The 12976-nt window shown below is 41.2% G+C and overlaps 1 protein-coding gene across 9 annotated transcripts in view; it reads left to right on the top strand.

Annotated features, from left to right (window-relative positions):
- Positions 1 to 12976, top strand: part of ZNF462 (zinc finger protein 462) — a 108053-nt gene that overhangs the window by 15841 nt on the left and 79236 nt on the right. Inside the window, exon 1 of one of the 9 annotated variants that reach the window (XM_048851929.2) lies at positions 10083 to 10237. The exons of the other annotated variants lie outside the window; for them this stretch is intronic. Within the exon in view, the coding sequence (XP_048707886.2) occupies positions 10213 to 10237 (25 nt within the window). The 5' untranslated portion in view covers positions 10083 to 10212. Of the gene's footprint in view, positions 1 to 10082; positions 10238 to 12976 lie in introns of those variants that run through there. 9 annotated transcript variants of the gene reach the window in all.

A 12976-nucleotide genomic window follows, 5' to 3' on the forward strand; every position in this document is an offset into this window, starting at 1 on the left:
GTTTTTAAAGCTCAACTAAAAATGACACTGAACAATTTATCTGGAACTGGAATGGCATTTCCCAATGCAGATCTTCTTCTAAGTTATGTAAAATAATCCCAGGTTGCAGTAGTTATTTCTGTACTAGCCAGTTCAAGGATATATCTGAGCCAAGAGAACTTACTTTAATAATAGAAGATATGGTTCCTTCATCACTTCTTGTATAATTCTCACTGTACAAAGCTTTGTTTTCCATTGGCTGATTGTCTTGTGTTTTCAGTATTATTTGACAACTTCCTAGCACACTTTGGATGAACTCACAGTCAGGTGTGTTTTCCCCATCATAAATAAGAAATAATGTTTCATGCTGTTCCCAAATTTTTGCTTGGAATTTTTTTCCTTCAAACTTCTTTGTGTTGTAGAAATGCTCTAAAGAAATCGTATTTGACTTTTTTTTAAACAAAATAAGTGATTCACTGTAAGAATGGTTGATTATAAATAACTTCTAAAATAATATCTTACCCACAGCAAAGTTGGCAGTCTTCCATTGAGTTAGCCTGTTTCAGCAAGGAGCTCTGGCTTAAGATATAAAGCAATCTGCAGGGACATATGATCGCACATACTGGCTGTTTTCTGTGTTATCATCACTTGCTTTAGCTGATGACTGGGAATTACAACCATTGTCCGGAAGACCAGTGGAATCCGCAGTACGTGACACCAGAGAAATGGGCCTGACCTGTAAGTATTGAGTAGGTAGGATGCTAGAGAGCTTCTTAAGGATTTTGGAGATCATAGTGAGTCTTCATGGCATAGTGTTGTGGAGCAATCATCTAAGTGAATGTTCTTAATAGATATCCTTTTTTGTTTCTGGCATCAAATACACAAAACAGGTCACACTAGGCAAAGGATGTCTTGATGAATGACTGTGTGATTGCCTGAAGGAATTGTGATCTGTACATAACCACAACATAGCTTCCTGGGAGATCTCTCTTCTCTGTGGTTTTTAATGCCTGTGGTGGTGGTGTGAGAGATCAAAGTTAAGATTTGTAATGTAGTGACTTTAGAAAGAAGACATTGTGCAGTTGGGTAAAAATATTACCCAAAAGAAAATAAGGAACTGAGCATAACAAGAGTCAGTATGCATTATTCTGAAGATATCACAAGACCAACATTAATGTCCTCATATGTTCCACTTTATGCTTTGATTACACTCACATGGCTTGGTAGTGACTTCATCTAAAGCTCTCAAAGTATAATACTGGTTTGAGGTATATGGCAATCCAGCAGCCATATTGTCTCAGCATTTATCTGAGAAGTTTCAGTAACTACCATGTACAAAATTATTTATAGGTTATATACTCGTAAATAGAAACTTGGCAAATTATCTTTCTATTTCCATGAGGAGATTGGACTCCTTAACTCATCTCCTACTCTAGCTGAGCTGAGTGCTTATATATAGCTATCTCATATTAATCAGAATTTGAACTCATCCCATGTCACTTCTGAATTTCTGTTCCTTGGCACTTGTAATAATAACTGTAGGTTTCTGAGAAAACAGCCTCTCTTTATTGGTCTCTGTGTTGCATGTTATTTGGCACACAGTATTCTAGTAGGATAGCACACATAAAATAGAAGAACAGGACCACAAAACTGGAAGACTGGAATCAGTGTGTCATGCATGGTTTTATAAGAATCTTGAACTCTAGGCATTCTGAAAGTGACTGGCTGGTAGGATTGTATTGGGTAGAATACAGGTTGAAGATGCCAACAGTGATGTTGGACATTGTTTTCCTCTTCCTTCCCTCCCCCTATTTTCAGAAAATGCAATATTTGACAGATCACTAACTTTTGTAACATGCCATTGAGATAGATACAGATCAATGAAAAAATCAAACCGTGAAGAACTTAGTTAAAAACATTGATCACAAACTCTGAACAAAATTTATATTTTGCAAATGCCGCAATGATTCAGAGGTCGATTATCTGGGAGATAACTTGTGTGCCTATGAAGGAGAAGTATAGAATAAGAAGAGATGGCAACACACCTTCCCCAGGGTATTCTATGGTACAGTGAGAGATGCATGTTTTCAAAGATGAAATTGTGGGAATGTAGAGTAATGAGGGATGGATGGTGTTTATCCACAAACTGCAGGAACTGTTGGAGCCTGTTCTCTACTGTTCTCTGAGCCAGGCTAAAATGCTCAGATGTGGGGGAGTCCATCATCTCTGTTTCTGAACTGGATGCTTTTGCACTTAAAAATGAGTTTGACCATTCTAAATTGGGCATGACCAGAAGCTTTCAAACTTGGGTGACCTTGCAGCTTTAAAGAAATCGACTGGAACTGTTAGCTTCAACCTTACTGAAGGACACATTCTGAAGAGCTAGCTCATTAAGCAAGCTTTTGAAGGGTGTGCTCTGCAGAGCAGCTTCCTGTTATTTGGTTAATGGTTGACCTAGTTCTATTGCCATATGCTTCCTGGAATGGATTCTAATACAAAGTATGTGCTAAAGCAAGACTGGGATAATAGCAGGAAAGTCAAAGCCTTTGTGAAACAGTAATCATGTTACTGCTAGTATATTTTGGAGGATACTATAGTTACTAAAAATGGCAATATATTCTCCAGGAACTGTTTACTGATTCTGATTGCAAACTGTTGAGTATTAATCAAGCCCATTTATAATGTTTTATACATATTTTTTTCAGAATCACCTTTGTACAAAAGGTTTGCATCAGTAATTCTCATGTGTATGTGTGTGAGGCTAAAGTTAGGGACTGAAGCACTCTGATTGAATTTATAGCTGCAAGGAAAGATTAGATTAGATTTGGTTAAAAGCAGGTGATTTTTCCTGTGGTGGGATATATTTTTTTTCATTGAAAACCATAGATTAGTAAATCCGTTGTTGTTGTTTTTGTTTTGTTTAAAGTCTGGCTAGAAGCCAGAATCTGAGAGTTAAGACATTTACCTGGAATCAGCTATACTAGAGCACATAATTTAAAGATAACAAAATATACAAGAAACCGTGGTGGATAACATTCAGTTTTCAAGCAGAATTTTTAGTGTGCAACCAAGTGAGGTTCTGAAGAACCTACAGATCTTGCTTTCTGGTGGAAGTGAAGACTCTTTCCCTAATGAGGATGCAGATGCGTGGCAGCAGTTCTTTCATGTGTAGCATGAATTATGTTGGGGGAGGGGAAAATAGAAATTACAACCATCCTTTGTTGCCTTTTGAAAGCTCATAGGAGTATCAGTAGATATGGTGAGTTACTTTTCTGGTGTTAGTAGTGTGGAAAATTAAGCTGCTGACCACACCCACTACTTGACTATTCATATTAGCAGTGGTTGAGGAAAAGAGGTCCTTATGCAATTTCCTTTTGTTCTTTACTAGTCCATAGCATTGGATGGCATTGTTATAGGATAGTGGCTGTGGAATGGAGAATGGGCTGATCTCTAATGGGAAGCCATCGGGGGGTGGGGAGGCTGTTTTGTTTTAATGGTGTGGGTCATGGGTGTTGGTGCAACTTGATAAAAACAAAGGAAGATGCCACTGCTGCAAGGCTTGAGAGGTCTGGAACGTCTGCTGCCCGAGGAAATGCAGGAGGAAACAATCTGACTTTTCTTTACCCGTTGTCTTTAAGGTGCAGAATGGTTAACAAGGAAGGGAGGTTGAGTTCACCTTCTAAAAGGTATTTCCCATCCTCCTCTCCCCTCTCTCGTGTTAAATGAGGAAATAGAGAGTAAGGAAATGGAGTGGGGGAGAGAGCGAGCAAGCAATAGTTATGAAGTTGTGGAACCTCTCTCTGTTGACACACTCAGCTGTATTGCCATGGGGAATTGTGGCAGTGGACCCGTAGTATTGAACATGTTCTTTTGTCTGTGTGTATTAATGCTTGTCTAGTACAACCTCTAACTGGCATTTTGAGAAGTTGGTGGAAAGAACTAATCGTGTCTTGAAGGGTTGGGCAGAAAGTGTTATGAGTGGGGAAATCCACTAATCATGACATGTTACTGAGAAGTGGTTAAGGATTTGCCTACATGGGGGAAATTGACTGATGTAGGTATTCCACTATAATTTATCGATTCTGGAATAACTCCCTCATGTGGACACATTATTTCAGACTAAAAGTGATTCTTATTCCAGAATAATTGCTCCACTCACAAAATAAAGTAATTTTTATTCAGGCATGGCAGAATTTGGTTTCTATATTTTGTATAATTTCAATGGATAATATCGATGTTTGTTTATTTTTAAGCATTTTTTTTTACTGATTTTTAAATTTTCACAGTTGCAGGAAATTATGGTGTGTGTGGGGGAAATCAGAAAATAATTTAATGACAGTAGCCACTGAGATTCAAAAAGCTACAGCTTTATAACCATTAAAACACAAATTGTCAATGTTACATGTTAAAATATACAAAGTAAATATCCTTAAATCAAACTCTTAAGTCCTCAAGCAGCATTTTTCTTATTTTGTCTATCTGTAGATTTCTGTTATTTATCAATGGAAATATTTTTTTCATCAGTTTGTATGTACAGTATAAGGTGAAATTGACTTTTACTGGCATTTACAGATAAAAATCTAACCCTTCCAACCCTGCTTTTATTCCAGAATAGTGTGTCTACATGGGCAGCTATTCGGAAGCAGCTATTGCAGAATAGCTACATAAGTCAATTCTCTACCCTATAAACAAGTCCCTAGATTGCTGAATCGAAGAGTGGCTATGAACATCTACTTTGGTTGTCTCAGCAGAGCTGGCCTGGCTGAGTTTTAGAAGTATGAAGTAGTTTATGCTCAAATCCACACTTTAGAAATAATAATGAAAAAAAATTAAAAGATGAATACTAAAGTGTGTGTGTGTATAGAATTCAGGGCCACTACACATTCCAAAGACACAATGATTGACTCCCAGCCTCAAGGGGGTTTCTGCTGAAGAAAGAGAGGACTACGTAATAAGCTCTGGAAGCCCTAAAGTTGTTTAGACTTTTGTGTGTTGCCTCAGCTGGAAGGATTGTTGCCTTTATCATTATAAAAGTTTTTGAGCATGGCTTCTCAGACTTGAGATGCTTAAGATTATTCTTCCATGGGGAGAACCATTTTCCATTGGATCCAACTCTACAGACCATTGAGGCAGAATCAGACTTGTCAGTCATGTACTTGGGACTAAGCTCTGTCCCTCTCAAAGAGCTTGCCAGCTTTGCACCAGGGAGCAAGAATCCTTCAAACAAAAATTAAAGACACTCTTTACCTAAATTTCTAAACTGGACTTTTAAACCAGGCTTCTCTGACCTTGGGGACCTGCAGGAGCATTTCCCCAGGGGATCTTATCCTTTTTCTCTTTCTCAAGGCCCCTCTGCTTCAGAGGCACTGCTGCAGGGTCTGTCCTCCACCCTACACCAGGTCACCATGGTGAAGGCACCAAAGAAAAGTTCCAAGGCCTTAGATTTAAGAATCTAAGTATGTTGCCTGCTTGTTTCACCTGCTTGAAAACCTGCACTAAGGTCTCAACCCATTGGCACAAGCAAATACTGGGAGGGTTCCACTTGAGCTACCTCCCTCCAGTTCTGGAACTTGTTTCCCAGCAGAATGTTCTGCAGACTCTGTGGCCTCACTATCTGCCCCTGTTGGAAGTGCAGCCGAAGTGCGGCTCTTTCAAAGATGCCAGCAGGAGCCAGCAAAGATGCCTACTGCCCCAGACCATGGCTCTGGCAACAGAAGAAAATAAACACATCCACTTGGCGAAAGTTTAAATACTGGTGTAGGGGCAAGAATAATTCTTCCAGTTCAGCCCAAATCTCACAAACCCAGGAATTTTCTCCAAAACGGCCAGGTCTTAAGCCTTGAGGCAAAAGCACTGAAAAGACAAATATCGGTCTTGTGCTAAGTGCAGACACAGTCAATTGTGTCTTCGAGAGACCTTAGTGACCTTCCTATTGACACCTCAGCAAGTATAGAAGCCACCCCATGGGATCTTGATCAGTTTTTAAAGCACTCACAAAGCCATCTTTTTGAGTCAGCATGACGAGTTGTATTTCCTAAGAATTGAAGTAGCACTTTTTAAAATAGAAGCTCTCCAGACAGAAGTATATCAGAACTAGAGGTTCTTTTCTGTGGAGTCATAATGCAGTACCTTCACACAGAAAAAGGCATACCAAGAAAAGACATAGCTTTTATACCAAAATAAATGCCATATTCCATAAATACCAGGAAGTTGTTGCATTCCTTGCATTTTGTCCAGATTGTATTCATGAAAAAGATAAACAACGGCATAGCCTAGACAGCTGGAGAGCCATAAAATATCTATGTTGCACAAAACCACTTACAAGAACAATGGGGTTTTGAGCTCTGATTCATCCTCTCAGTCAAAGGAAAGAAGGCATCCACAGTGTGGATTGCCAAATGGTGCATAAGAGGCCTATAAATCAGAAAGGGCTTTGCCTTGTATCCTTGAAAGACTATGGCAAAGTTATGGTCAATAAGACAATATGTAGCATAAGACCAACCTGAGGAGAGAGCGGGGAAATCAGAAGAGCCTAATGTCTGTCACATGCACCATCTTTATATTATTCACTTTTCATTGGGACTAAGTTGTTGGGTGAATTCCGCAGATGACATACTCAAAGATTTATCCAAGTGGAACCACCTGCTTTCTTATTCTTGCTGTTTCATTAGAGGAAGGAAAGGGGAGGGAGTGAATTCCTTGTACCGAAAGTACAGATAAGACCTTGAGCTAACCAGCCATTTTGTTCTTCTGGAGCCAGGAAGCATCTTTCTGGCTTTGCAGGGCAGAAATAAGCACTGACTTCCTTTCAATAGATCAACCAGATAATGTGAGTGTGTAAGGGCCTTTAATCCTAAGGAGAATATAAAGTATCTCCTTTTTCCTTTTGGAGCAGTGCCACCTCAAACAAAAGCATTCTAAAAGGGTTACCTTTACAACATTTTTAAAGAGATTTCTCCCTCTTTTCTTCTCTCCTCCACGCCAGTACTTCAGATTTTTTAGAAAAGAGAAATGTATCTAGACATAGGAGCTATCATCCCAGTACCATCCTCAGAGTGATGACCCAGGTGTCTTCTTTAGGTTGTCTGTAGTCCCTGTAACAGTTCTATCTTCATTCAGTCTATATCTGTAACAGAAATAAGATTTGTAAATATTCTATGACTCATTCAAGAAATGACTCTGCATTACCTCTTTACATCCTCCATAGAGCTCTATAGAGCTTCCTTTCCCCCCTTATCCTTGTGTATGAATTAGGAAAAGAGTATCAATTATTTTTTATCAAGGTATAATCAAGGTCCAGACTCAAGAGAAAATAATAAAAAAATAACCAATTATGATAATAAGTAAATAAAAAGATTTTGGGGTCTGTTCAAAAGCATCTGGCAGTCTGGATTTGGCCCCCGGTCCACTTGTTGACTACCTCTGGTGTAGGCCATACTTACAAGTAGGGGGACACTGTATCCTGGGAAGCAGTGGCTCTGAAAAGAATGCAGAGGTAGATAACCAACTAAACATGAATGCTAAGTGTGAAGCTGTGGCTAAAAGGGCTACCAAAGTTATTTTTCCTCCCTTGGTATCCTGCTGTTAATTGAATTGTCTCGTTAGACTGACCTCACACTTGGTAAGGCAACTCCCATCTTTTCATGTATTTATACCTGCTCCTGTATTTTCCACTCCATGCATCCGATGAAGTGGGTTCTAGCCCACAAAAGCTTATGCCCAAATAAATTTGTTCGTCTCTAAGGTGCCACAAGGACTCCTCGTTGTTTTTGCTGATACAAACTAACACAGCTGCCACTCTGAAACATAATCTTTGGATGTATGAACAGGGAAAATATTCAGTGGGAGAGGATACTACCTCTCCTGGTAAATCACTACTGAAAAAGTATATTCAGTTTGGGGGTCAACACTGTGTAATCTAAACATAGGCATAACAAGATCCTATGGCTGGAAGCGGAAGCTAGAAGACTTTGAATTAGAATTAAGGCACACATTTTTAACAGTGAGGATAACTAACCATTGGAATAGCTCACCGAGGCACTGGTGCAGGAGATCATTTTAGCACATGCTTAAGTGCTTTCCGGAATCAAGGTCTAAAGGCTGTGTGTGGTACATTCTTCATCACTTTGAGACTTAGTATCTTGATTTTCTTTTAAGGTGCCCATGTCTTTTTCTAAAATAAGTTCTATGTCAAATATGAGTCCTTCATTTCAATGTAGGAATAGCTGGTTGAAATTCTATGGCCTGTGTCCTGCAGGGCACAGGCACCAGTTTCCAACTTTCCCCGGGGGTGCCCCATCTCTTCTCTGACTCTTCCCGCCCAGTTTCGCCCCCTCCCCTGAGCGCACCCCATTCCTGCTCCTCTCCTGCCCTCCCAGCGCATCCTGCACGCCGTGGAACAGCTGATCCACAGCGGGCAGGAGGCACTGGAGGGGAGGGGAGCTTGGCTGTCGGTTGGTGCTAAGCATCTGCTAATTTTTTTGGAGCACCCACCAAGTTGGTTCATATGCTTCAGGGGGTCAAACTAGATGATACAATGGTTCATTCATTCAGCAGATTCCCAGGAATCTCTTTGGATTCCTCATCAAGTGACAGCTGGATAGCAGTGGGCACAGGTCCACTGCTTAGTAGGAACAAAGGAGACAGATCTGAATTATACAGCCACCAGAATCCTCTCTCACTGGAGAGGCAGTGCTTGCCTACCAGAGCAGCATACACTGGAGGCAAGCAAAACATCAAGGCTGACTAAGCACTGGAACAGGTTATCTTGGGAGATGGTGGAATCCCTGTTGGTGGTTTTTAAGAACCTGTAAGACAAACACCTGTCAGGATGGTCTAAGTATACTTAATCCTGTCTCAGAGTGGGAGGTGGGGATGGCCCTCTTGAGGTCCCTTCCAACCTTACATTTCCATGATTCTAGATGCCTTCTCCTCCACAGGGACGGATATTCGTGTGTGCTTTGCCCCTGTTTCTCCTAATCACCATGAAAACGTGACAGGGCAGCATCTAGAATTCTAGCCACCCAGTAGCGGCCTCATAGACCATCCTAAAGATGGCCATCTCCCCAAACCAGAAACTTAGTTTCATCAAGAATCTTCTTCACCAGGAACCCACTCAGTTATCTGGACTTTCGCAGATTTGATTTTTACAGCCTGAAACCTGAGAGTCTGATGCTTCAGGTATCTCTGTGGTGACTGCAGCATAAAAACTAGCCTAGAATAGAGTTCAGCAACATGGTTGCTCCTGGAAATTGGCTATTAAAGTCTTGGAAACCTTCTGTAATGAGTGCATTTCAAGCAGACCTGAGGGACTTGTTCAGTTTGTATATAGACCTCAGCCTAAATATATTCCAGATGTCTATCCGTCATCCCTTGTTGCCGCATGGATGATCTCCATAGTGGATTTAAGCTTCAATTAGCCTAAAGTTTCAGTCTTCGGTCCTTCATTGTTATGAATCAAAGACTAAGAGTATCAGCTTTGTCTTCACATCTTCAGTTTCTTTGTAACTGTTGCTCAATCAAATCTGCCAATTGAAGAATGATGCATCAACCTGATTCCGTAAGACATCTTTTAATCATCTAGTGAGGCCTTGCTGTATGTGTCTATCTCCTTTCTTACAGTCATTACTTCTGCAGCAAGAGTAAATGAGTGGGGGTTCTCCAGCTGATAGAGCTTCTATTGTAATTTCAGCCTTGGAATTTATCTTTGGGACCCAAAGTGCAGCGCTGTAGAAGTCTAGCTGTCTGAGTCAGAATTCAAAGGGGGAAAGAAGGGGAGGAAAAAAGCCTTTTGTTTTTGTTTTGGAATGAGCAAATCTAAGCCATGAGTAATATCCTGACCAGTGAATGTCTTTCATTAAGAAAAGTTAAAATCAAAGGTAGGGGACAAACTTTCTGTCTTCCACTTGGCTGTGCTTTTAGCACTTCTAGGAAAATCCTACTTCCAGACCTGGTTGTGACTGAGAAGAGGAAACCTTTGTCTCCTACCTGAATGTTTACTTTCCTGTCTTCTACTATTTAGGTCTGCAGATATAGCTCAACTGAGTTTGTGTGCTAAACAGAAACCTAACTTAAAAAAAAAATTCGGTGATCTTGCACTGCAGGTGTCTAGATGTGTAAGATACGAGATAAAGTTAGTTAAATTGTCAGCTCTGGGACAAGGCTCTTCAGGAGGGGCATGGCACCAAGGTTTGGATTACAAAGACCTGAAGACCCTTTGCAGGCTCTGTGGAGATGGATACTAGAAAAATACAGTCAGGTAAGAAACTTTTTTTAATTTTATTTCACATTTGCACCTCTCCTTTCACACACCTCTCCCCCCCAGCAACCACCACCACTGTGCCATAAAGAATCTAGTCACTTAAGATCAGTTCCTTAGCTGGTATAAATTGGCAGAGCGCCATTGAAGTTTCTGAGATGCACACTGCAGAAATCTCTAAAAGTATAACATGCAACATTCTAAGACTTGCACAAAATTCTGCAGTTAATAAAATAGAGAAATGGGGTGAGGGTGATACATGAATTAGTCAGACTATCTTGCTGTGATCTCTTTGTTTTACGGGTGAGGCACAGGGGAGGAAAAGCTTCAATGCATAGGAGAGGACTTTGCTCCTGTTCTGCTTGGTGGCTTGCATCTGGCTATTTTTTTTTTTTTTTTTTTGAAAACTGATAGCAGAAGAGTATCTAACCTTCAGGAATGAAGCCCTTCAATGTGGACTATGTGACTGGATCCAAAGTTTAAAAATAAAATACCAGACTGCCTTTCTGAGGATCCAGACATAGTATGCACACACACAAAATCTTGATTGACCAAAGCTGTGTCAGTTACTAAGTACAGAGGAAAGGACAATGAAAACCCAAAGGGATTCTTGTTCCTTAAAAGGAAAGAGGAAGTAATTTAAGACTTCTGTACCCTCAGATACCAATTTGTAATGCTCCTCCTCTTCAAGTGAACTGAGAGACAGCAGCGACAGTTGCTTGCTAGACTGACTTCATTGGTGTTGTCTGTCTGGCTTTTCTTCCCCCCTCATTTCCTTTGTGTTACTGGGTAATAGGTCTGAGTGGAGCACCTACTTTTCAAAACATGCTTCTTTGCAAAAGTAAAGTCAAACAATTAAAAGGAAAAAGCAGAAGACGCTTCGACTTTGGCTTTGACCTGGTCCTGATCATAGTGGGGCCAGTGCACTAACCGTGTTCAGAGGAAGAAGTAGAAGAATTCAAGGAGCCATCTTACTACTCTATGGCTGCCTCATATACCTGTGGAGTTAGGAGGCCTTGCTGGTAGGAGGTGGCCAACTTTTACCCTTTCCAAAGACTTAAGAGGTCAGAGCAGCTTCAGAGAAGAGGTCAGATCTCCCCTTAGGGCAACTCTCAGTTTACCCTCAGGGAAAACTAAACTTGTTAAACTAAGAACAGATGGGGAGGGTAAGAAGAAGGAAGATATGAGCATTCATTTAGAACAGAATTGAGATGTTAAACCAAACTAATCAAGGAACCAAAGGACACGAAGAGAAGAAATAATTTAATTCCCTGAGTACACCAGTGCTAGGAACCTGGGTAACAAGGGGAATTGGAATTGCTCATTTTAAGAGCATAAATTCTCTAGTTGGTAGTAGTAAAACCTGGTGGAATGTTAAAATCAATAGTTATAAATTATTTCAGAAAGATCGAGTAAGTAAAAGGGGAGGGGGAGTTGCACTCTGTCAAAAATGACATTACCTATTTCTGAGTCATTGAAAACTCAGACGAAAATGATTTTGAATACATTTTGAATACTTAGGTAAGTGGGAAAGCGGGATACCGGGAGGAAGCACAGGCAGGAATGTCTGTGAGGGGAGGGCTCCTGCCTCATACTGGGAATGAGGGGCGATCAACAGGTTATCTCAAGTGCTTATATACAAATGCACAAAGCCTTGGAAACAAGCAGGGAGAACTGGAGGTCCTGGTGATGTCAAAGAACTATGACGTGATCGGAATAACAGAGACTTGGTGGGATAACTCACATGAATGGAGTACTGTCATGGATGGTTATAAACTGTTCAGGAAGGACAGGCAGGGCAGAAAAGGTGGGGGAGTAGCACTGTATGTAAGGGAGCAGTATGACTGCTCAGAGCTCCGGTACGAAACTGCAGAAAAACCTGAGTGTCTCTGGATTAAGTTTAGAAGTGTGTGCAACAAGAGTGATGTAGTGGTGGGAGTCTGCTATAGACCACCGGACCAGGGGGATGAGGTAGATGAGGCTTTCTTCCGGCAGCTCACGGAAGCTACTGGATCGCATGCCCTGATTCTCATGGGTGACTTTAATTTTCCTGATATCTGCTGGGAGAGCAATACACCGGTGCATAGACAATCCAGGAAGTTTTTGGAAAGCGTAGGGGACAATTTCCTGGCGCAAGTGCTAGAGGAGCCAACTAGGGGGGGCGCTTTTCTTGACCTGCTGCTCACAAACCGGGTAGAATTAGTGGGTGAAGCAAAAGTGGATGGGAATCTGGGAGGCAGTGACCATGAGTTGGTTGAGTTCAGGATCCTGACACAGGGAAGAAAGGTAAGCAGCACGATACGGACCCTGGACTTCAGGAAAGCAGACTTCAACTCCCTCAGGGAACGGATGGCCAGGATCCCCTGGGGGACTAACTTGAAGGGGAAAGGAGTCCAGGAGAGCTGACTGTATTTCAAGGAATCCCTGTTGAGGTTACAGGGACAAACCATCCCGATGAGTCGAAAGAATAGTAAATATGGCAGGCGACCAGCTTGGCTTAATGGTGAAATCTTAGCGGATCTTAAACATAAAAAAGAGGCTTACAAGAAGTGGAAGATTGGACATATGACCAGGGAAGAGTATAAAAATATTGCTCGGGCATGTAGGAATGTTATCAGGAGGGCCAAATCGCACCTGGAGCTGCAGCTAGCCAGAGATGTCAAGAGTAACAAGAAGGGTTTCTTCAGGTATGTTGGCAACAAGAAGAAAGCCAAGGAATGTGTGGGCCCCTTACTGAAT

Source organism: Caretta caretta, chromosome 5 (assembly GCF_965140235.1).
Source record: "Caretta caretta isolate rCarCar2 chromosome 5, rCarCar1.hap1, whole genome shotgun sequence".
Classification (NCBI taxonomy): domain Eukaryota; kingdom Metazoa; phylum Chordata; order Testudines; family Cheloniidae; genus Caretta; species Caretta caretta.